This window comes from Gasterosteus aculeatus, chromosome 18 (genome assembly GCF_964276395.1).
Source record: "Gasterosteus aculeatus chromosome 18, fGasAcu3.hap1.1, whole genome shotgun sequence".
NCBI lineage: Eukaryota > Metazoa > Chordata > Actinopteri > Perciformes > Gasterosteidae > Gasterosteus > Gasterosteus aculeatus.
The window spans coordinates 12,842,430-12,867,647 of NC_135706.1; the positions used below are offsets into that span (position 1 = coordinate 12,842,430).

The 25,218-nt window shown below is 47.6% G+C and overlaps 2 protein-coding genes across 12 annotated transcripts in view; both read right to left on the reverse strand.

Moving 5' to 3' along the window:
* Window positions 1-15,203, reverse strand: part of stxbp5a (syntaxin binding protein 5a (tomosyn)) — a 62,948-nt gene extending 47,745 nt beyond the window's left edge. For all 3 annotated transcript variants that reach the window (XM_078093356.1, XM_078093355.1, XM_040160185.2), the window contains exons 1-2: window positions 14,622-15,203; window positions 12,716-12,813 (exon numbers count right to left, since the gene is read on the reverse strand). In XM_078093356.1, the coding sequence (XP_077949482.1) occupies window positions 12,716-12,813; window positions 14,622-14,762 (239 nt within the window). In that variant the 5' untranslated portion in view covers window positions 14,763-15,203. The remainder of the gene's footprint in view (window positions 1-12,715; window positions 12,814-14,621) is intronic.
* Window positions 15,204-23,531: 8,328 nt separating this feature from the next.
* The window catches only part of adgb (androglobin), a 29,336-nt gene continuing 27,649 nt past the window's right edge, over window positions 23,532-25,218 (reverse strand). For all 9 annotated transcript variants that reach the window (XM_078093363.1, XM_040159903.2, XM_040159902.2 and 6 more), the window contains 2 exons: window positions 24,122-24,305; window positions 23,532-23,976 (listed from right to left, as the gene is read on the reverse strand). In XM_078093363.1, coding sequence (XP_077949489.1) covers window positions 23,773-23,976; window positions 24,122-24,305 — 388 coding nt within the window. In that variant the 3' untranslated portion in view covers window positions 23,532-23,772. The remainder of the gene's footprint in view (window positions 23,977-24,121; window positions 24,306-25,218) is intronic.

Sequence of the window (25,218 nt, forward strand, 5' to 3'; positions counted from 1 at the left end):
GTAGCCTGTGATTGCAGGGGCCTTGAATGTCAAAAAGAGATGGAAAGACATGGAAGTAGGCATCCATCGCCTTGACAGACAGCACGGAGAACGTCTGGAAGCGCAAAACCATCAGAAACTCGTTGAGCCCCCTCATAACTAGGACTGGGCAAACTCCGACGCCTCTCCTTTTATGATAAAGTAGGTTAAGCAGCATCTCATTTGCACCCTTGGCCAGGAACAGAACTCCCCTGGCTCAGGGCTTTGGCCAGGTCGGTGTGATAGTCCTTTTGACCTGGCTGAGAGCTGTGGGAATTTAAGCCTTTTTCATCGCTCTCTCCTGAGAGGGACGGCTTTGGAAGGCGGTGGATCCGCAGCTAAGACCATGTGGTCACAAGGTCACAAGCGACGAGCTTCGAGAAATCTTAACCGCAGAGAGATTTAGCCTAAGCTAATGCTGCCATAGGCGTTAGCCGGAGCAAGCAAGGAGATAAAACAGGACTGATCCTCACGGGTGGCGCTGGGAGTCCGACCCTCTGGAGCTCCGATCCTTTTCTTTGTTTACTGCTGAAGTAGCTCCCCACAAAACAAGGGAGGAAAAAAAACAAGTGGTCCATTATTTTCATAAATGATGGATTGAAGTTACTTTATTCATTTTGGCAAGCAAACTGAAAGATACAATAAGTTGAGGGAGCTTTTAAACATCCAAATGCAATACAAAACAGAATTGATGCTGATTTAACTCACAGGCAATGTTTTGCATCAATGTGTCATCATCTTTCAAGCTTATGCTTTTATATTTGACATGCTGATCTTAAATTATTAACCTTGTTAAGTGCTGTGCCGACCAATCGGTAGGGAAATAATAATAATCTGGCAGTTGATCCTGGTTTTTATTGTATTTCAATTTGAGAGCAGGCATATTTAAAGATGCCTCAATCCAGCTTTAATGTATTTACGTGTGCAGTCAAATAACTCAAAATGACTAAACCGGCTAACACTATATTAGACTGGATTGATCTAAACTACAATACATATTTTCTGCTTGTTTCTGGAGCGTTGAATGCGATGTACACAATATATATCTAACAAGACCAAATGGAGGATATTTCGAACGAGAAAAATAACGACAAAATTAATATAGCAGAAATGCAGAGGACACGTGGAAGCTCTGATGCAGAGACCCCTGGGATTCCAAACCCCAGCGCTCTTCCAACATAACAGAAGGGTGTGTTTAAAGACCAAAGCTGTCGCATCATATCAACGTCCAGGTCACTATCAGCAACGAAAACGTTACACGTGTATAAATGTACTCAAACATAGAAACGACTGCACAGAACTGCGTCTTAGCTTGCAGTTCTCTACATACTGGAGCTCGTACGTACAAATAACCCACGTGATGTACACACTGCCGTGAACACAAAAGACACAAATGCTGTTCACTAAACGCACACACACACACACACACAGAACCCATCCTGCATTGGCCTTCGCCATTAAAAATGCATAGTAATGCTGCAACAGCTGCTGCTGATACTAACAACTGCCTTCCATGAGCAATGATCTCTCCCACAATAGTGTTTGCAATAAACAAAACACTGTTGCAATGCGATGCTCAGAATAGCAAATTGCATTGAAGTCGACGTTGCGTTGCCTCGGATTTCCGTGAATGGGTTAACGGCATGTGCTATCTCTGAATGCTAATATTGTCGGGTGTGGGGCAGTGTCACAGAGGGTTAACATACCCACTGTTGGCCTTTCCTCATTGTTCTCTCTATCATTGACACCCATGTGTAATGCGAAAGCACAAGCATTGCCAAGCACCAGACAGGAAGAGAAATCACACCAATAGACCCCAATCGAGGCCTTAATGAGGGCCTAGTGGGGGCGCTTAGCTGAGACCCCTCGCGCCGCCTGTTCATCACTCACTCTCACTGGAGTCTGGAAGATGGAACGGGATTCTGGCTTATCAAACAAATTAGCTGCTTCATCACTGAAAATGAAAGTGGCGATGCACATGCGTCATGGTGTTCCTTTCCTACACCGACTGCCGTTGTTATAAATCAAAGACGTATTCTTCCTGTTATGTTTTCATGGAGAGTAAAGCCTAACAAGGTATCCAAGGGATGAACAACAGATCGGATGATAAATAATGTTTTTTTTGTGTATTTTATAGCTGATTTAAGACACGGCTCATAAGAGAACGGAACGCTAACACGAGAGGAAGGATATAAAATGCATGAAGCCAGGACGCTCTGTGCACGGTGTGATGGAGACTGAGCTGGCTGGATATGCAGTGCTCAGTGTGCTGGGTAAAAAAAATAGTGTGTGTCCCCCATCTCTTAGGGCTCTGACACTTCTTCCTAATCCAACGAGGGGCAAACAACCAACGTTTGGCGGCTTCTGCTTGGGCAGCGGTCTGATTACAAGCGGGTCAAGAGCCAAGTGTTGCCCTTCCGATTTCTGCAACTCCTGCCCGCATAACACCAGGGCTCTGAGTCACAGGGCTGCATGGCTGCAACCACCTTGGCTCCATTCCATATGCAGACACTCCTACGGCGCACTCCATCTCCTAATTTCTCTTCCTCCTCTTCACTTTTCTAAACATAGATGCAACTTGGGTGTCCACTTTCCTTGTTGCCTTTCCTCCCGTCTCCGAAGAAGGAGTGAATCACGATTGTTTGTCTTGCACTGAACGAAGAACCACGGACCAAAAGTTTTTTTTTTTTAATCTTTGTACCGTGTAGGTGGACAAAGTAAAAAGTTGCAATTACCATGACGGTCGCAACATACATCACTCCTGCTACATGCCAACTCCCACGCCGGATGATAGCGTAGATGTCTTTCTCTGCACAAAGCACAATTGTGTCTCCCTTCTCATTCGCCCCCCCCCCCCCCCCCCCCGTCCTCCCTCCTCTCCACGCGTCCCTTCGAGTCCTGAGAGGCGGGCTCGACCCTTTGCCCCTCCCCCCCACTGTGCCCACATTTCACATCACAACATCATCCTCGATTCTGCTTCAATCGGACGGAAAAGCACAAGCGGCCCCTCGGCCCGTCACACACACACACACACACAGTCGCACATGCTGCGCAGAAACCGACTCATATGCACTTAAATATCCCGCAGGCTTGTAAGAGGCTGAGAGGCTGAGAGGCTGAGAGGCGGAGGAAGGGGGGAGCGACCCTACGCATGACAGCCATGTGACAGGGCATTAAAGTCTGAGTCATCACGTCGTGAGAAAACATGTGTGTCTTCCCTGCAGGCGCCCAGCGTGACGGCATACAAAAGGGCAGCCCGCAGAGGAGCAACAGGATAAATATCACTGCCGTTAGAGGGGTGGGGGGCGGCGAGGACGGCAAGCGTCGAGATTTGCTTTAGCTCTCGTTGATGAGCAAATATATGCTGCCGAGGCCCGGGCGGAACCACGGCTAAAGTTAGGCAGGGACATTTGCTTTGCTTAAGCAGCCCAATACGAAATGTCATCTCTTTAGGCTGAGCGAATATTTGGAGCACTCTCTTCTGAGATGACAGATTTATTTTGTAGGATGGTCAGTGAGGAGACGCAAAATAAAAGGACATGCGACTTGACTGTTTCCTCTTTGTGGTGCACCAGTACGGGGTACAATACCAGCAAGTGATCATTTTGCAAAACAATTGCATCACATAACAGATGAATTACTGCGTCCTCAACAGCGGAGGGAAATTGGACGATTTGAAATCCCTTTTGTGTAAACCTTCAATAAGCATCGGCAAACGGAAGAAGCGTGCCGTAAAAAACAACTCAAATAATCACTTTTTAAGTTGACTCCTGAGGGGAATATCTGGCTCTTTAACTGCTGAACGCTCCATTATGTTCATCGAAACTAATGTGGACCGGAAAGCCTAAAGAAATAGTCATAAGATGGTGATAAGCTTCATAGAGCAGAGTTGGGTTTTAACTCTTTGTCAATTCAGCGCTAAAGCGACTCTTTTCACATCAACTGGCAATATACGAATATTTATTGTACCAGCTGTAATTAAAGAGTGAAAGAATATTTGAACTGTCCGGAAGAATTAAACCAAATTAAGAAAATATTAAAACACCAAACACCTAGTTTGGGACAAAGTAAGTGTTTGATCACTCTCACAATTCAGTTCCAGAGGTAAGAAAAAACATAACCATGACTTTGCCAAATATTATCGAAAGGTAAATATCATAACAAACCTACTAGCGAAGACGTATTAAATAGAAATATCTAGTCAAAGTATGTATTTCATAATATGCCTACAAGCCACATTACCCACTTGGCCACACTGGCGGTGAAGGCTGGTTAGCTGCGGCTAATATTCTCCAGCTGGAGTTGGTTTAGTTACGTGGAAATTAGCCTTTAGCAAATAAGTTAAAAACGCATGAAGTAGGACAGTCAGACTGTTCCATGAGGTAATCCAACGTCTGGGATTCTCTGCAGAAATAAAACTATAGAAACGCCGCCATAAAAGACGTTTCAGCTGGATGCTTGTTTTTTCTGGATAATAAGCCCTTTCTGAGGCTCCACGTAAATATATAACCGCAGGCGAGGACATGCACCTACTGTATGTAGGCAGCGGACATCGCATACAGATCCGTCTCTGTCTGCAGGAGCACACACACACACACACACACACACACACACACGCACACACATCTCAGCACACAAACACGGTGACAGGCAATTCCTCAAGGTCTGGTACCTTGGGAACCTCTCTGTCTTTTCTCTTCTGTGTGAGCGCCTGTGTGTGTGTGCGTGTGTGTGTGTGTGTGTGTGTGTGTGTGTGTGTGTGTGTGTGTGTGTGTGTGTGTGTGCATGAAGGAGCTAGCAGACAGAGACAAAGCGTCTGGATTTTAGTAAGGTCATATCCAACCATTTACGCAGCCCACGGCCATTAGGTGCTCGCGGTTTGTCGCCGCTGCACATTCAAAGCAGAACGGCGTCCTGATGCAGCTGTTGCGCCCAAAAACACACAACCGCTGGGAAAATGGCTGTCGTCCTCGATCAAAGTCAAACATTGTATCATTATCATTTCATTTATATCATTGTAAATTTAATACCAGTAAGAAAAACACTCACTTTGGGGGCATGTAGACTGATTACCAAGCATTAAAATGTGTTTAACACTGAGATCCATTTTTTATAACTGGAAAAATGATTAAAAAAAACAAGACAGGATAAAAACGAGAGAGGGACAACAAGACGATGCGTGACCCAACTTAATCTACCCTTTTTCACCATGTATTTGTTGACTGAGGATTCCTATTAAACGTATTAGAAACATGCTGATATTTATACAAAAAATACTTTATATTAAGAGTTATTGGAAGAAAACAGTTATGTGTAAACTCAGATGTGACAATAAATGGAAAAATCCTTTATTTCATAAGCAGATTTTTCTGCAACAGCGATGCTTAGAGGGTGAGATTGAATGGACGCTGAACCGTCAAATCAGGCTCCCTAGATTGAATCTTTGAATTAAACCAAAAAAACTGCCACAGGTATCAATATCCCGCGTTTCCCCTGTAAACGTGGATTTAAGGTTTGCTTTTGACTCTTCAAGCTATGCAAGTGGACATGCAGCCATTTCTCAATTCATTACCCTCAACGTGTTTATTGATTTATCATGATAACACATCCTAACAGCTACACCATAAGTACCACTATCTGATTACACATTAACACACCTCACAGCGGGGATGTCTGCATACAGATGAAGATGAGAATATGATTGATACCACCAATTTGATATGTGACATCAACGATAATGGAAGGATATAAACACACATAACCTCTAGCAAAACAAGCCTCTGTGCGTTCGTTTAAGGCTCTTGGGACGGGAAAGGGTTACCGAAACAAATGATGAGAAAACATGGAGACATCAAAATGGGGAGAGGGGGGTATCCCCCCCCCCCCCCCCCCCCCCCCCCCCCCCCCCCCCCGGAGACAGAGTGGTAGATTACCTACAGCAAGCAAGACAAAAGTAATGAGCTGCAGAGAATCAGCAGGGGCACCAGGAGCACAGCGAATAAGTGAATCCCCGTGGAAAAATCCTACAACAAAACAATTATAGTTTATCCCTGAGAATGTGGATTGAAAGGGGAGTTTATCAAAAAGCAACATGCGGTGCAACAGGAGAGAGAATTAAAAATAGCGAGGGAGGGTTCAGTTATGCCTGCAGAGACCCAGAGGTCACGTAAAGGGCAGGTGGAGAGAGCGACATGACAGAAACCTTTGTTGTTCCCTGCATCGGGTAAGCCGGAGCATTTATAAGCAGCACAGGGACAGAAGAGACCAGGGCCGTCCGACGGAGCAATTCGTAGCTGACTAACAGGCCTGCTCAGTTTCTCCACACAAAATCGCACAAAAGACCCACTTTACTTCTGCGAGGAACCCGCGCGTCTATTGGAAATAAGTCAAAAAGCATGAACGTTGCATACAGCAATGAATAATGTCTGAAAGGATCTCAGTAAACTCAAGCAAAAGACAAAGTGGTAACCATTACGACTTATGCTATATTAAAAAAAACAAAAAAAATGAAACTGCAGTGCAGTGTTTCTTTCGGTCGATGAGAAGCCTTTGAGTCGGTCAAGCCACCTTGAGAAGGAACAGACGTCTTGAGTCTGAAACCTCTGGACAAACACGTGCTCACAGAACAGAACAGAGAAGGAAACACAAAGACGCCGCGCTGTCCTTCAACCCCGAAAACCATCTCACGCAGTGCTTCTCCGTCGCTGTCAGGTCTGATTTGAAAAATCGCAGCAATATTTCCCCGAGACGCGAGATTGATGTGAAGTGATATTTACATCACTACATATCAGCACGTCCTCTAAGCTGCTCCACTGCGACTACGTTCCCTTATTGTTCAGGGGAACCTTCGTCATTTCTCTCACAGTTGTATAGAGATCGCTGTTGATTCGATTTTAGAAGTACTTGCATCTAATCCTCACAGATTTCCCCAAAGTGTCATGGTAATAACGGCCTCAGACCTGGAAGTGAACCGCAATCTGAAATCAATAGGGGGAGGTTTTGTGTTACCATGTGCTTATGTACACATGCCATAACATAAATCAGACGCCGCGCGCAGTCACGTAAAACGAATCCAATAGAGTGCTCGGGCTCATTTCATCTGGCAAACGTGGACTCCTGATGGCGAGGGGACGTCAGCGGCGCGGAGCCCGAGGGGGGTGGGAGGCAAGCGGTCCAACCCCCTCGGTTCACGAGAGCACGCTCACGCTGGAGGAAGCGTATTGACCAGGACTAATGCGAGTGCAAAACAAATGCGGCCGTGCGCGCGGCTCGAACCAGTGACCTCCGCGAGACCGGAACACGCGTGTGTGTGTGTAAATCCTGTCAAGAACCACGACAGCGATCCACTGAGGCCTGTTTCTAAATAGGAGAGAGACATTCAATCAGAGCGTTGAAGGCAGGAACAGTAGTCTGGTTACCTGAGACCCTCCACAGCTGTCGTGCTGCCTAAAAGATAGATATAATAAATAAGTCCATTGTTCCTTGAGTCGTCAGAGGAGTCACTACATGTTCAGACTAGTCATCATCCGTCAGTCAGTCAGCTGTCACCTGGGCACGATGGGCGCGCCACCTCCCGTCAAATCCTGCTTTTCAAAAGAATAATCTTTTCAACAAAGTCTCACTTTCTATCAATCCCACAGCGGCAAACGCTGCGACACGCGTGGCCAAAAACAGTGCAGCGTCACACGTGGAAAGCAAAAGAATGGAGCCGACCGACGCGTGCATCCTCCGTGTGTGTGTGTGTGTGTGTGTGTACAAATCTGAACCCATTTAATCTCCCCGGCCTGCACGACGCTGTGTATTTACGATGAGCCGCTCAAGCGTTGCTTTCCGTCTGTTGGGAATAATTAGCGCGCAGGTAGGTGACCTCTCAGGCACACACACACACACACACACACACACATGCCCTGCTCTAACGCTTGCTTCCTATCATTTTTGTATGCAGGCTAATGGGAATTTTAAAAAATGTGCCTTTTGAGCATCAATTCTTTTCTCTCGTATCAAAGTGTTCAACGCGTCTTCGGCTGAAGAAAAATCCTTATTTACAAAAAACCTTGTCGACACAAATCACACACTGTCTAAGAAAAATGAGCATTGGCGTCAATGCCCAACAACCCTTCGCTGTTAACCTTTCTTAAGGGCATCAAGATTTCTTGTTTTCCAATAAATGCTCCTGAGTGAAAAATATCACGTGGCTGCCCGACTTGAGATGACTCACTGAAGGACAAAAGGCTGCTCGCGCGCGCGCGTGTGTGTGTGTGTGTGTGTGTGTGTGTGTGTGTGTGTGTGTGTGTGTGTGTGTGTGTGTGTGTGTGTGTGTGTGTGTGTGTGCGCGCATGGATGTTATTTGTGGGGTTTGTTTTTGCACACGCCCGTTTCTATTAGTGAACCCTCAAACGCACGCGTGTCACTTGCAGAACCTGCAGACATGCATGTGCAGGACTTTCATGTGTGGCAATGGAGGAGCAATCCAAGGACAAGGAGAAATAGGAAATAGAAACAACATTACTTAAAGGGAGCAACGAGACTTTAATCATCCTAAGCCTGGATCACATTTGCTGCTTGTCAAGGCTAAAGGATTTGAGCGGGTCGTACTGGCAGGATATTGGACGGAGAGAGGCAGCAACTACATTGTTGTGGTACTGATGCAGCAAAATTTGTTTTCCATTTCTAAGAACCCACAGAGCACAGGAGGCAGAGTGCTTTTTGGGACGGCATGAAAGGCGAACCCGGTACGTATACGTACGTAAAGTTGATGCGCACTGAACGGACCTGAGAGCCCTCAGTTCAACCTCTAATAAAAAAGAAAAAAAAGAAATCGAAACGCCATTTGGCACAAGCCAACTCCTCTTAGCGGCACCTCTTTTAACACCCTTTAAACCCTCTCATCTGACGCAATGAGAAGACTCCATCTCAAGCGATTGTGTCAGGTTTTTTTCTCCTCCGGCTGGAGTCAAAGGTTAAATGAGATTAACTAGTCTTGATTTTTTATTTATTTTTTTGTGATAGCGGTTTCCCCCATGTGCCGCTGCTGGGCTAACTGGCTAACATCCCTACACACACACACACAACCCCCGGGGCCCGGTCTGCACCATGGAGACCCATCTCGAAGAGTTAGCTCCCGTCTATCGACCCCAGTAGGAGAAGGAGTGCGCGAATACGTGGGAGAGAATGAACAGCCACGAAGCAGACAGAGGACTAAATGAATGTACGAATTGTCTGTGACCTGAAAATAATCTCTGATCGAAGCATTAAACTGGAAACGCAAACGTTTTGTTTTCCTCACCATTTGCCTTCCCCTCTGTCCCCGACTGGACGCATGCGAGAAGCAGAAGCCACAGAGTCACGGCGGTCGCTGATTACAATCCACATCCGTTCCCATTATCACACATGTACACGAATCGCATGTGCAACAAGTGTTCTGTTGGCGGCGCGGTGACAACTACAGATTCCAGCTGCAAATTCTGGGTCAACACAAGTGAGTCAGCCGTCAGGCTGCAGAACTCGGGGCGCAGTGAGGTTCTCCTGTGGCTGCAGACAGAGCTTGAAGGGTAGCACCAGATTAATGATGCAGATATGTCAGAGTCAATATATGCGACGACCAAAAGCTGCGCAGGTCCACAAAGCCTGTCTGTGTGCGTCTGTGTGAATTAAGTTGTCTATGCAAACATGTTTGAGCAAACGTATTCCACCGCGTGTGACGGTACACGTACGATATTTGCATACCGACAACCATTTAACGTTTGTGCAAATCATTGTCCATCAAACGCATGTCAGAGTGCCTGTGTGTGAATGTGTGTGTGTGAATGTGTGTGTGTGTGTGTGTGTGTGTGTGTGTGTGTGTGCAGGGTCTGTGGCCCCAGTCGTACGTGTGAGTCCTACGATGTCGCGCGGCGGCCGATGAGATAATCTGGCAGAGCATGAAGTGACAATTTGATCAATAGCCGGCTCGCAGGGAGCCTCTGAGTTATAGGGAGGCCATCTCTCCTGGCCACCGCCGCACTGTTACACACACAGCTGCAGACCTCCTGGCAAACAAACACACACACACACACAATACTGTAGGTGGACAAACAATTGAGTGTAGTTTGCCACATCATCGAGTGAGGGCCCTGCAGCATTTTCTTTTATTAGGGAGGGGACGGTATCTTGGATTATATAGTTCTCTGGAAAAATTGGTTATTTCCACCCACACTCCTCTTGCTTTAGTACACGGACTGAATCACAGGGTATAAATGTCAATTAGCAAGGGTGTTGACTTTCTTCTATTAACGAAATATAAACTCATCCTAGGATGTTTACATCCTGAATGGATGATTTCCAAATACCGGAAAGCTAGTTAGCAAAATCATTAAACATGTTGTGGGTTTTGTTTGTGAGCTTTTGTCTTTGCCAAGTACAACTTGAATAAAAAGTAATGCACCATGAAAAGCCATAAACAAACGAGCAGGAAAACAGACAGGAGAGGCGCCGCTACTTGTTTCCAACCTTTCCATATCAATGCAATAAGATACCTTACTGCAGTTTAGGGAATAAACATCATTTTGTTGGGGACGATTGAGGTTCCGTTCCTCGCCTTACTGCTGGTGATAACAATTCCTCTCTTGCGTTCTAAATATTAAGGTGTAGAAAAAGCATTCCTTTGTTTTATCTATCGTACCGTCAAGAAATAAACCGTCCTCCGCCTCTAACAACAAACACAGCAATCCAAACCAAAAGTGATTCTGCATTTCCTAACTGAGCCTTTCTGCTAATCCTGCGTATAGCTATCGGCTATTGGCTCACCACTTCTTTTCGCTCCTGATAAAATTTTAAGAAAACAATTAACAGCAGTGTGTGCACTCGGGCATATCTGCCTCAGACCGATCGATGAGTATTCTATTCTTGGCCATCAGATCTTGACGCAAGGATAGCCGCCCCTCTCCCTCTTTCCGGACTATTCCCTCTGTATCGGCCTGTCCTCCATTCCCTCTTTTCCTCCTCCAGACAACACCAAAGGGGCATTGTCATCTTCCCAGCTGGCCGGTGGGAGACAGCGGCGGGGCATCAAACCCGGGACAGTTTTGGGGGGGAGCACAGGAGCGATTGGCTTCCTGGCTGGAGGGATCAACCGTCTCCTCTGAGGAATTCAAGCACACGCAGACATATACGGCGAAAATCACTTGCACTGGTGTAAACATCCACACACACACACACACACACACACACACACACACACCTCCTGTTCCTGCTGTAATTCTCCGTCCTCTGTTACGCTGCCAGGCGGCGGCCCTTGATCTGCCACTTCCTGTAATCCTCCGTGGGAGAACGATGCCGCCAAATGTCCTGGCAGGCCGGCCCGGCAAACAAACACACGTGCACACAAACATGCAGGGACGCAGATAGCCACCAGCATCTAAGTGCAAACGCAACCGGGATGTCTCTGATAAAATATTCAACTCGGTAAAAGTTTAACCAAAGCAACAGATTCATGCACATCAGATAGTATGAATGGTGGAATCCATTATGTGCCTTCCGTCGGTGCTACGCTGGTGTCATTGTCACCAGATAAAGAGACAGCCAAGAAAACCAAAGAATAGATAGATGACTCCCAATTCACCTTCCCCTGACTCTGATAAGACTCGATCTGATAAACATCCCTCAAACACAAGAGACTCCTCTGTTTATTCAATTTCAAAGTTACCAGTTTCAGCCAGAGGGAACCATCCGACAAGATCATTTCAGCCAAACTGGGGGGAGTCTGATGGAGTTCTGATCTCTAAGCTGATTGGTTTTATGCATATTTCCACGCCACAAGTTTCCCAAACCCTGAGCTCACAGGAGTAATGTACCAGCCAGCGAGACATAATCCCTGTTAAGCTCACTCACCAGTTCTTGCATCAGCCCTGACATATAGAACTTCTACCAGAGGAGGGATTTCACCTCCTATCTTCTAATACACGTGTACTTCTAACCGACAACCAAGCATTTCTTCATCCAGAGCGGAGCAGCTGTTGACTCTCGAAATCTTTAGGAACATTCAGTCCCTTCCAGGGAAAAGTGGTGCATCATTATCCCCTCAGTCTCTCTCTTCTTGGGCTCCGTAGTCTCCGCGGCGCTCTGCCTGTGAGCTTCTCCGGGGTTTTTTTGTCCCTCACCTTTTTCGGTGCAGGTGAAAGAGGATGAGTCACGAGCGTAGCTGCCAGCAGGTGGGACGGCCAGGTGGACAGCTCTTCGTCACACCGTAACGAGCTGGCACAGGTCGCGGGACAGGCACGAGAACACACGGAGGACCTGTAAAAGGCGAGCGGGCGTTCTGTGGAGCCGTACGACTCCCCGCGGTGCCGTTCCATCCCAAGCTGCCGTCCCCCCCGTTTGGGTAAAAAGTCCCAACGTTGTCGAGGAAGCCCGACGCGAGCTACCTCCACCACTTATTTCCCCGGCTCGAGTGCAGCAACCGACCTAAAAGCGCATCTACACGGGGACATTTCAGTGCAACGTCTTGTCAACTTTTCAACATCAGTGCAAAAAAAAAAAAAAAAAAACCTCTTCGGCATGTTCTAAAAATACCCTGAAATCCCACCAATGTATGCAGCATCTGACTGCCGCGGCTCAGACATCTGTTCACTTACCTGCTCGCTGCCTACAAAGGATGCAGGGACACGCCACGGGCCCCGGGTGGCCTGCAGCGCTGGCGACGACAAAAGAGAAAGGATACAATCTGAGAGCTCCGCTCTGGGTGCCGATGGCCAGGATCTTCTGCACAGGGTCGAACGCCATGGACGACGGCTGGTAGGGAAAGCCATGACGGACGGTCTGAGGAGGAGGGGGGGGAAAAAAGGAGAACGTGTTATTATCAATTTTGCATTTCACAGGGTAAACAAAAAGAGGCCCAGATGGATGTGGAAAGTGTTATGAAGCGGAAATGTAAAGCAAAAGAATTGCACGGACTAGAGGAGACGAAAGGGGAGGAACAAACGCTCCTTCTTTGCACCGTTACTCTGTTCTGTGTGATAGGTGATATTTGGCTTCGCTAGTTAGGATCCTTTTTACGATCAAGGGAAGAGTTCACTCTCGTTTTTTTCTCCCGTGAGGAAATAAAAAAAAACAACAATAAGCTGCGCCTGGTTCTGGTTCCTTGCAGGGCCTCCTGTTTGAGTGCATTGCCCTGTAGGCTGTCGTCGGTATATTTGATTGTGTGACTGCAGCTTTATGGCGTCAGTCAGCTGGTGGTGGGCTTGTTGGGCTTGTTTGCTTAGCGGCAGACGGCTAAAGCACATTACATAAGAAGCACTCAGTGCAGCAGAGACACCTGGCTTCTCCGAGGAGAAGAATTGCAGAGAGTTCTGGTCCAGACAGACGGTGAAGGTGTGGGGGAGAGGGGGGGAGAGGGGGGAGGGGTGACGGAAAGACTCCCATCCGATGTTTGGCCGATGAGCAATCTCTCCGAGCTAGTCTCCCCAACAACAAAATCCCCTGTATGTCCTCGGGTGTGTTGGCTTGACTCTAGATTTTCCCGTCAATGCAATGGCCAACAGGCCGATGGGTTGCATTTGAAACCGGTTTGGACCGTTCAAACCTTTCATCCACATCCACAAATCAAGCCAGTTACAGTTGTGCAGGTTAAACGTGTGAGGGAAAATCAATAGCGAGCACCCAGTGAAGTCTACAAAAAGGCCACAACCATCCGTTGGGGCACAAAGGGGGAAATCCTTACTAAACATTAGTTAGTGGGCGAAGATGTAGCATGCGTAGTCGGTAAACTGCTATTGGATTTTTTTTTGGGGGGGGGGGTTCTTCAAACAGGCCCAGCTCTCTCCAGGCGCCATCAGTCCCCAACGGATCAATGATCCGGGGGTAAAGTAGTGTGTGCCTGTGTGTGTGTGTGTGTGTGTGTGTGTGTGTAGGTGTGTGTGTGTCTGAGGGTGACAGAGCTAGAATGAAAGGAGTGTGAGAGGAGTGAGAGGTGAGGGAGGAAGGGGATAGACACACACACACACACACACACACACACACGCATTAACCAGAAAACCGCCGTTTTGCTAATCCAAACCCAGCACATTACGCAAGAAGGGATCCGTTTGGCCCAACCCCTCGAGATGACAGTTCATGCGAATCAACACATGCAGCAAGATGATGGCATTTCCTCCGATGCAATAACCCAAATCTACAGTTTGCTCAGAGGAGATTTCGAAGAAAAAATGATTGGGGGGAGGGGAGGGGAGGGGAGGGGGGTACTAACCAAGCACACGGGAACTTACTGATGTGTAATTGTCCTGTGGCCATACAGTATATGCGCATTGTACTGAGAGCTACGCGCTACCTACCATGGCACCCTCCTCCTCCTCACCGGGATCCTCCCTCAATGTGTGTTAAATAAACATTTGTCAATGTTTATTTAACACACAAAAACAAGTGCTCGTTGTAGTTTTTCGAGAACGGAACAAAAATGATTTTCTATAATTGATGGATCCGTTGTGTGGAGCCCACTTGCGATTCCTGTGGCTACTGAGATGGAATACAGAACAAACCGTGATGTATTTATATGTTTAACGTACACGCGATAATCGTGATTTTTTTTAAAAAGAACCCAGCTGTGTTATAAAATCATCCGGCTCGCCCACCTTGCAGAGCTGGAAATGCTCGGACTGGAGGGTCTCGTGGATCAGATGGTTCTCCTGTGGCCCCACTTGGACGGACGGGGCGGAGGAGGAGGACACCTCTTTCAAGCCGTCCAGCACCTTCCTGATGTTGAACTTCTTCATCTTCGGAACCGCAGAGCGCAGAACGGAGATCGCCCGCAGAAAGACAGACGGGGGACAGCCACTTTCTCCCGGACACGCACGCACGCGCACGCACACACGCGCACGCACACACGCACTCAAGCGCCGATCTCCCGTGCGGATCTCACATTGAAGTGATTGTTATTTAGCGCAGTCCCCATGCTGGAGGGAAGGACGGAAGGCTGCGGCGCGCTGCGCACAGGTCGCCTCTTCTTCCTCTTCTTCTTCTTCTTCTTCTTCTTCTTCCGCGCTGCTCGGATGTCGGTGCGTCGGTGCGATTTGCTCGGCAGTCGGTGCTGTGCCACACTGCGTCGCGGTGGCTCCGCTCTTCTTCTCGCCTCGGCTCGCCTCCCCTCCCCTCTTCTCCCCTCCCGTCCCCCGCCCTCCCCTCTCGGCTCTGCGCGCCGCGCTCAGCCAAGGCGGAAACGCAGCGCGGCGCGGCGGAGGCGGTGCTGCTGCTGCTCCTGACGCTGCTGCGCATGTCCGACGGAGCGCAGGCTTCATCCCGCCGCCCCCCCCCCCCCCCCTCTCCATCTCTCTCTCTCCCCCTTTCATCTGCCCTCAGCGACAACGCCCCCCTCCCCTCTCTCCCCCACCCTCCCCTCTCTCTTACTTGCACGCACGCACGCATAGTAGGTTTTTGCTCCACTGCACCTGGTGATGCTGGGATGCTGCGGCGCGCACACTGTCCGCGTAGACGGACGGGTGCTCGGTCCCATTATTTTTCGACGACAGCCTCGCCCCACCCGCAATAATAAAGGCCATTCCGAATCGCATAGACGTGGAAGTGGACGATGAAACCCTCCGGTGCTGCACTGGGGAACGGGGAGAAATATTGCATGAATGCGCTGTGTTTTCCTCCTGCTATATTTTTTTATGGTATGTTTGAACATGTGGTGGCGGCATCAGAATAAAGCAGGGAAATGAAAACCGTCGCATCCCTTTTATTTTACATTTCACTTATATGTCCAGACATTCATTTGAAAACAGCTTATCGTTTTGGCCACGCTGATTTGCTTTTATTGTTTAAGGGATGTATGCATCTGCAGGGAGGCCATGCGTAATAAAAGCCAACAGCTGAGCAAGCAATGCATCCATCAGTATCCATGGCGATGGCTTTTCTCTGCTCGGGATGGAGTCCCATGGTTCACCTGTTACTTATACCCTCCCTGTGAAAGTGTTTCTTCATGCTGTAGTAACACTTCACAAGTAAAGAGCTTCTCAGGAGTCATCGGTTAAGGAAAGGGCCCTTGTGTCTGCCAAACGGGATACGTTGCATGTTCATCCAGGCAAGACCTTCAATGGCAAAGGCCATGTTGTATTTATTTTAAAACCCTGCTTGGACAAAACAGAGCGTGGAAACCTTCTGTAGATTTTGTTCATCTAACATTTAAAACAGGGGATTCTGGCAAAAAGTTACTGACCGTGTTCTGCGTGTATCAGTTGTCAGACATGTTAAGACAAAGTGGAGAAAAGGCTTCAGTTCGGATCCAGAATTGTGCAGAGTTTGCGTTTTCTCCTAAATACGGCGTGTGATTTTCCACTGGAGCTGCATTTTCCTCCCACAATCAAAAAGGTGTGCTGTCATGGCGACACTGAAACGTCACGCCGGTGATGAGTGAGTATTTATATGCGTGTGTGTGAGCCCCGTGATAGACTGACCACTTGTCCAAGGTGTAAAAGCTCCAACTCTGCACAGCATCGGTGGGCATGAAGGACGGATATTGCCGCGATCACACAATTTGAAATTATTATTGTTTGAAAACTCGCTTTGCTCAGCGATCCGCTAGCTGCTAACACAGACCTGAGGAGGAACCGTGAGATGGTTGATTCGCTTCCGCCGCCTTCGAACGAAAGCGGTGCAGAAGTTTGGCCACGAGCGAGCCAATGGGAGACGAGCACATGCACCAACGAGGCCTACAAGTGCGCGGCTGGCCCCGCTAGCTCCACACACACACACACACACACACACACGGCATGTCTACGTTTACTACAGTGCAATAATCAACGCTAAACAAACGAGATTGTACGCACGTGTTTTCCGTTTGAGCTAAAACAAAAGGATGCATCCGCACAATGAAGACGTGGATGAATAAAAGAACACAAGAACATCTGAAAAGGAGCAGAGAGCTAATTATTTATTCAGTAATCGTGCCGCGGAGGCTTGAGAACAATTGTTGCAATGCTGATTTGCATAACGAACTGAATTTGACCAAACGCACCTTCCAACCGCAACCGATATCGCCTGATCCAGAATACATTACGCAGGCGAACAAAGAGGTCCTCGCGTGCGTGTAAGTGACTGAGTGATGTTTAAGGGGGGGGGGGGGGGGGAGAGCGCTTGGCGACGCTGACATCAGTGATTTAATTTAGCACCATTGTGTTGTGGCCAGGCTATTTATCCAGCTGCATTGTGCGTTGTATTCGGAGTCTGACTGCTGTGTTTGTGCTCTTTGATAAGGATTTATCAGAGGCGGCGCTTTATTAGTGTTTTTGTGTGAAAGATAAGTGTAAAGAAAGTAAGAGGGGGGGGGATGGTCAAGCAGAAGCGTTAATCCAATGTAAAGCAGATGGTCAAGAGTGTTGCTGGAGAGCAGATTGCAGATGAAAGTGACGTCTGGACATTTGAATTCCTCACGCAGATGTTTGCGTAAAGGGGACAAATACGCCCTCACATACCTCGATTTACATTTATTCTACACGCATCTCATCACCCCGACTAGTGTTTAAGATCAACAAAAACTCAAAACGAACGCGGCGTGCTCGCCACAATGGCCGTGTGCGCAAAGAACAACTGGCCTCACACACTCGCCTCATGAGGACTTGAGGCCACCTGAAACCTCACAGAGGACCTAACGGGGACACACCTTGTCGCACTCGCTCACACTCAAGACGGATCCGTCCGAAGCGCCACACTGTGCAGCCCCACGGCTCGGTATCACGGCGAGTCCTGTTTGACAACCGCCCCCCCCCCCCCCCCCCCCCCCAAAGTTCCGGTGCTGTCTGGAGAGAGCGAAAGACCTAAGCGGACACGGGGGACAACAGGCCGCCGAGTGTGGGCCTCTGCCTGTCATGCAGAAGGACGAGAGGGACAAGGACCTTCCGCCCTCACCGACAGCTGTGGTTAATAAAGCGATTCGCAGCACACCTGAATTCGGGGCTGACGTCCCCCCCAAAAAAAACGTCCCGCCGTCTCCTCATGCAAGCAAGTGCATGCAGAACCGGTAGGGGATGCACGATATCGTCCACGCGTGTGACCCGCGCGGACGCGAGCTCGGGGCTCAACAAGCGGACGATGCTCACGCAGAACGTTAGCAACTCACAAGGAGAGGAAAGAGAAGCACTGAGAGCAGGCGAGGCGCGTGTGCACAGAGAGGCAACGCGTCCCAGCAAGTTAATGAGTCGACGGCCTTGAGGGAACCCTTGATCGTCTCCGCCTGCTTAAATGGGAGGAAGTTTTCAATGAGAAATGTGTCCGCTGCAAACACACACACGTAGATGGACAGCAACAACGTTCCTCCCCAGAGCCCCCCCCCCCACCCCCACACACACACCTGATGGTTACACTGGAGCTTATAGATATCGATGGGAGGATGAAAGGGATGAGGGGGGGGGCACCTCAACGCCTTCATCACGTTCACTGTGTTCCTAATGAAAAACACAAGCATGAGCTTATGATCCTGGTTTTGATAAATGTGGGAGAGAATATTAGACTGTAAAGATCTAAGGCGCTTCAGATCAAGCTTTCAAGGTCATAAGGTCACACGTCACTAGCAGAAAAATAGCACTCATTTTGAGGCTTGTGTGTGTGTGTGTGTGTGCGCGCGTATGTTGACTGCAAACCGCCCAAGTGACACAACAGCAGCTTGTCGCTACTTGCAGCAGCCCAGCTGGTATCAATTCCACCAATCACCAAAGGCGATAAGCTGACTACCAACACACACACACACACACACACACAGTCGAGCAAATGGATGTCACTATTAAGGAAAAAAGGGCCATGCCTGTGCCCAGGACCTATGGGAGGACAGATTGTTAGAAAGAACCTGGAGTCGGCGTGAAGCTAAAATAAAGCTTGAGTTGGAAGAAAGTAAACACGAGAGGCAAATATTGTCTTCAGCTGAATGTTACTGACTGCTGTCGGTCCCTGTTGTTGTTTGGAGTAGCAGAGGACAGATGGATGATTTTACTTGCATTAGGTTGTACATGGACACAATACATAGAAATGTTTAGAAACAAAGGGAGCATTTGTTTGTGAGAAAAAGAGAAAAGCATCCCGTCCTCTTGTCCAGGATGGAAATAATCAATGCTGAGCACGGGGCGGTTTATCAATGACTCAGCACTTCACCGTGCTATGAATCCGCTATGTTCACACATTAAAAGTCAATGACTCTGTGAATCTCAGGAAAGAGCCATGAATAAAAAATAAATTCTGAAGCCAAAACACAACGCGGCTGAAGAAGGCGCATTGAAAAGCAGATTCCTTTTCCCTTGAGGACCACATGTGTGTGACGCCCGACCAAAGGCTCTCCTCCTCCTGCAGCCTCCGATGGCCAATTAAGCCGCGCAATTATCCCCCGTTTGGCAAAGGCTTTTGGACAATCCAATAAAGTGGGATGAAACCGAGACTCCTGTTTTATTGGCAACCTGACACGTCCCGGCTATGCTTTGCAAACCGAGTCTGCATCGCTTAATCAATGTAATCATCTCAACACAATTAGGTTCGGCTTCAAGCGAGTTTGCTGTGAAGCTATTTAAGGAGATTGTGTGTATCTTCCCAACCAGCCATCTATCTATTAGCTCAGCCTTCATCCATCTATCCGCTGAGGCAGAGCTTTGAAGAGGTGACATCAAATGATGCATTAATTATTACCGAGCTAAACAGAAGTGTGTCTGATACAAACAAACAAAGAGCCGCATCTGGGCCGGTCTGAATCTACATTCAGCGCATGTTTTGAAATAGACGCTTTAGACAGGCTGTGTCTAAGTAACATTAGCTGCATACTGACAACCACGATTAGTTCACTGTAATATGTAATCTATATATATATATATATATATATATATATATATATATATATATATATATATACCTGAGCCACTTCCCAAGCGAACAGCAGCCACTGAAGGACGGTTCCAGTAGTAGATAGTATGATATGTGAGGGGGATGCAATGTGACCACACATGCACACTCATCCTCATCCTTCCACTGTAAAAGATGACGTGACGTGCAGAGGGAGGTGCAGCTGTCAACCCAGGCCGGTGCTTTGAAAAGCAGCTTGTCCGTGTCCGCCGTCCCTGCCAAGTCTTAAAGTGGGCATAGAGCTGAACCACGGACACTTTATCACCAGACATGCGGCTCCCCAGCGACGCTTAAGTATTAAGTTTGACCTTCAAATAGAAGTAAGACTAATGTTTGCATAGTGCTAACTGGTGGTGCAGAGAGGATCTTGTAGGCATTGATAAGTGAGGGCTTGAGGGAAATAAAAAAAAGGTACAATTAGAAAGCCTGTCTGTGTTACAATAGAGCACATTCTTACACAGGATTTCTCACATTTAAAGTACGGCTCTTGTCACTTAAATCTGATGACAGGTACTGTTTTTTTTTCAATGGCAGCGATGACCTTGTGACGGGCGCTTCATTGGCTCGGCACCTCTAAAACTGAAATGCGGCGGTTTTTGCTGAACTTCTCCAGACTCATTATTTCATTTTTCATACCACGCCCCCCCCCCCCCCCCCCCCCCCCCGCCCCACCGCCCCTCCGCCCCTCCGCCCCACCCCCCGGTGTTGGCTGAGGAGAAACAATTCTGGACGTGGGTGAAACATAACACCAAAGAGAAATGGAAAGACAGAGCAAGGTGAGGCACTGGAGCAAAATAGTTGGGTTACGAGAGAGAGGCTGCAACCAGGTCAGCGTTTTAGTATTTTGCAAGTCAGGGTTCGGTGTGTGTGTGTGTGTGTGTGTGTGCGCAGAGATGGAGTTATTGTAAAGTACAGCGGTCGGGGGGATTACTGCAGTACAGCGTGGATGTCAATCTCACCTTTTTCCCCCTTAAATGCTACGGCTCGGTCACCAAAGGATTGACCTTTGGCACCTCGTGGTCTGCTGAGCCTTAGCTACGGGCTTCTCCCCCGCTGAGTCCCGCTCCTCCGTCCTCTGTCGGCACAGTTAGGCGTGTGGACGGACCTCGAGGGGGGGGGGGGGCATCCAGTCCCAAAGGAGGAGAGCAACAACAATTCGACAATGCTGCAGCGTGTTGAGCCAATAGGCCAAAGGACCCTGTATCCACCCCCATAGCCCCCATAGGGAGTGCATGTGTGTGTGTGTGTGTGTGTGTGTGTGTGTGTGTGTGCATGTGTGTTGCGTGTGTGCCTATTGATGCGTGGGGAAGTGCTTGTGCATGTGGAAGGCAGAGAACGGTGAAAGAAAAGGCAGAAGGCGCTAAGTGAGCATACGGCTGTCGAGGACTTGAAGTAAACAACGTTTTCCTTGCAGACGTCACAGATTTGTAGATTGAATGCAAAACATCTCTACACTATTTTCTGGAATAAAAGCACCGTGTGGTGCATTATTCACAGGCGCACGCTTAAAGGCGTGGTTCCACATTTTAGGGGAAATGTGCTTAATTGCGTTCTCGCAGAGTTGACGAGGGGATCGAGGAATTCACTTACATCTCGTATCTCATTTGTTTATTCTGAAGTCTAAAAAATGTCAAGTTGCACATTTGCGCTCAAACTACTTTATGATTTCACCTATTTGCAGGCAGTCAATCTCCTGGTGTCAGGCTGTGCGCGTAAACGTGCTCCCGGCTCTGCTACAAGATTCATAGGATTTACTGTCACAGACTGGATTTAGACTTTGACCCCTGGATATTGAGCCACATGACATATAAAAGCTGCTCACTGAAAAAAGACAGTAGGTAGCCTATATAGCGTACACTGATGTTGCCATAGAAGCATAGAGAAACGTTAAATAGCCACGCAGTTCCTGCAAGTCGCCCCTTTGTCATTCACTAAAGTAATAGCAGATAAATTGATTAAGGTACTCTTGAACGATTATAGATCTCTAAAAAGGAAAGTGAATTAAAGAGCCACCACAGTCTCCCCGCTGCTCAGGAAGTGTGTATCTACTTTCAATTCATTTCATCATCTCTATGTGGGTCCATTCAGGAATCAAATATGTTCTTATTAATAGTGGGAAGTCAAATGCACACACACACACACACACACACACACACACACACACACACGCATGACCGACTGTCTCTTTGTTTTCAAGGTTACACCACACTTCTTCGTTCGCTCACAACACATTTGCATCAAACCACCAGCTGCCAATTAACAAGCAGCCTCGCTGTTAATGCGCACACGTCACTGCCAATTACACTGGCGGGGGATGTAGGCACACGCAGAGGACTTGGAGGTACTGAAAACAGCAAATAAAAGCAATTTTGTTTTTCAGAAAGGGGGGGGGGGTCGGGTGAGAGGGGACAAGGCTTTCAGGATTAGCGCTGTGAAGCGGCTACAAGGTTAGAAATAGTGGTTTGCTATAAAAGGCTTTACTCATGCTGAGCAAAATACACACATCACACAGCAGCAGACTTCTAGGAGCAAAAAATAAAGATAAACCACATGACAATGAACACATGCACGCTTGTGTTCTGTGTGCAGAGCGGAGTGGCACAGGGCATTTATATCAATCATTGTGTGCAAGTATTTATACATGAATAAATGGCATTTAAGGTTTGCATGTGTCTACAGCATCATCGCATAAGCCGGATATTGGATTCATAGTTTGCAAATTATCCTCTTTGAAGTCCAATATCACAATGAAAGGGAATGATCTCCTACAAAGATGAGTTTTCACAAACAAATTGTCAGCAGCAGGGTACAAAAGCTCTAAAGCAGGAGCGGATTACTGCAGGATGACTTTGCACGTGCACACGCGCAAGCAAGAACCAAAAATTCCTCCCACACCGCTTTTTTCTACATACAAGTACATCCACACACTAACTCACGCACACACAGCATAAAAACTATTTCCTTCATGCAGCAGCACATAATTGAACTATTCATTATTGTCAGCCATGAAAACGGCAGTTTTGTGCCGTGTAATGAAATTGATTTTAGGTCCACAGCCACTAGATGGCACTATCGCCCCTTTCGTTGCTGATTTAACTTCCCATTCCTCAGCTGGTCAGCTTCTCTTTGGGACTCAAACAGTAGTAAAACACAGAAAGTGTTACTAGATGATAATTGTTTGGCAAATAATAACCGGACTGACGGACGAATCAGACTCTCACCGCCTCAAATGCTCACTTCAACCACAGGGATTGTGGTGTTTGTCATGTTGCTGAAAATATCTGCCAACATTTATTCACGTAGCAGTTTTTGAATACAACACTTCCTCTTGGTCGTGTAGGAATGGACTTGTGAGATTACATAAGGAAGGAAATACCAACTAACCAATCAATCCGTACCACTCAGTTTGTGGGAGGTTGGCTGTATCCAGTCATACAATCAATACGGTGACCTTTTTGAGATCTCCGGAATACAACCAGGCATCCCAGTGCAAAGCTCAAATCCATACATTGCTGGCGACCTTCTTAGTGCAATGAAAGATGCACACAAAGACGCACAAAATGTAATATACGAATGCTAAAGGACAAGAGTACTTGATTGCTTTTGTAGGTGACCACCGGCTTTGGAATGAAGGTTATGAATAAAATGAATGATGAAGGGCGGTAAAAGTATATATATAATTTTTTTTATTATGATAATGAATACAGTATGAACATTGTGATGATTGTGAAGTATGAATGCATTTGGAGAAAAAAACATTGCAGAGATTAAAAAAGTCATATTCCAATCAAATCTAAAGACAAATGCAACCGCATTCTTAGCTCTAAATCAAGTTCAGCCTACTACGTGAAATGAACAGACAAAGCTGAGGAGATTTGAGACTGAAACCTTTTGCCAATCACCACCGAATCATTTCTTCTTGCCAGCGACGTTTGCAGATTTCTTTCGCCGCTGGTTGGCGGACGAGGTGGGCCGTGTTTTTTCTAAGAGTGCCTGCTGAGCGTCCTCCAGAGCCTGTTTCTCCTCCTGTTTCCTTTCCATGGCCGCCATCTGACGGCTCCTGAGAGACCCGCAAGCATCCTGGAACGTCCCACTGCGCTGCCGCGAGGCGGCCTGGAGTCGAGACGGAGAGGCAAAGAGAAGGAACTTACGCAATGATGTCTAACCGCAGGGATAGGAAGCTGACAACAGAACTTTTTCATTCTCTCTGATTGTCAAAACTGATCACGGCACAGTGCCCCCGTCCGTCTTCACTGACCTGCATGTGCTCGTACATCTCCAGCTGTTGTCTTATAAGCGCCTTCCTGTGGAGCTCCCCCTGTTTCCGATGCTCCAGCACGTTGTCTCTGATCAACCGGTAAGTCTGGATCTTCTCTATGCGCTGCCTCTGCCGGGTGGCCTCCATCTGCGAGTCCATCAGCACCGGATGATCCTTTTGGCTCCTGAAGACGTACACGAGGACTTATAATGCGACGTGTCTGCAAATCTTTTCACACCTTTTCAATATCGATGGTTCGTTTATTCACAGAGAGTGTTTTTCTCAGAAATACAGCGTTGTTCACTTGCATGTTTTCAATTAAATTCAGAAGAGAGAATTTAGAGGATCAGATATTGCCGATTACATCTGCTCGAGCGATAGAAAATATCTATTTGCGAGATGGGACAACTGACAACGCTGAAAACCATCAGAAGGAATAAAGTGGCTGATGAATGCAGAGATAGGCAGAGGAAATGATCAACGCACAGTCCCATGTCTTATCCCAAGTATTTCCACACTGATATCTGAGAAGCCTGTTTGGTTACGGTTGTAACTGTTGTGTTTGTGTGTCTGTGTGCGACATACGTAGAAGGAATTAGTGAGCAGTCGACATGAGTTTGAAAAATAAAAATGGCCAGGCCCGACTCTCTGAGGGGGATAAATTCAAAGAAGGATCATCACTGCTAAATACGCGGCTGCCTTTTTCTTTTGAGTTGACCTTGACGAAGAAGCGAGGCCGGCGGAGGTGATGATAGAGTTAAACCTTTGTGCTGACGTCATAAAGAATGCACGTGTGTGCGTGGTTGTGAATCTGTCACCTGCACTGTGGGGCACCTCTTTGAGAGGAAGATGTATTGCAGGCTAATAAGACTCCCCCCTAATCTCCTACTACTCCTTGGGATCCCGCTCTCAGCCAGGAGAAGAAGCTACACCGTCAGCAGCCGGACACAATGAAACACCCGACAGCGGAGAAAAGGGGTGGAGACGTGGTGGTAGTGGGACACATCTCATTGGAGCGACGAGCCCATTGGGGTCCTGAAATAGCCATCTAATTAACAGAGCCAAATATCATCTCATCCATCACGGAGAGGGAGGGA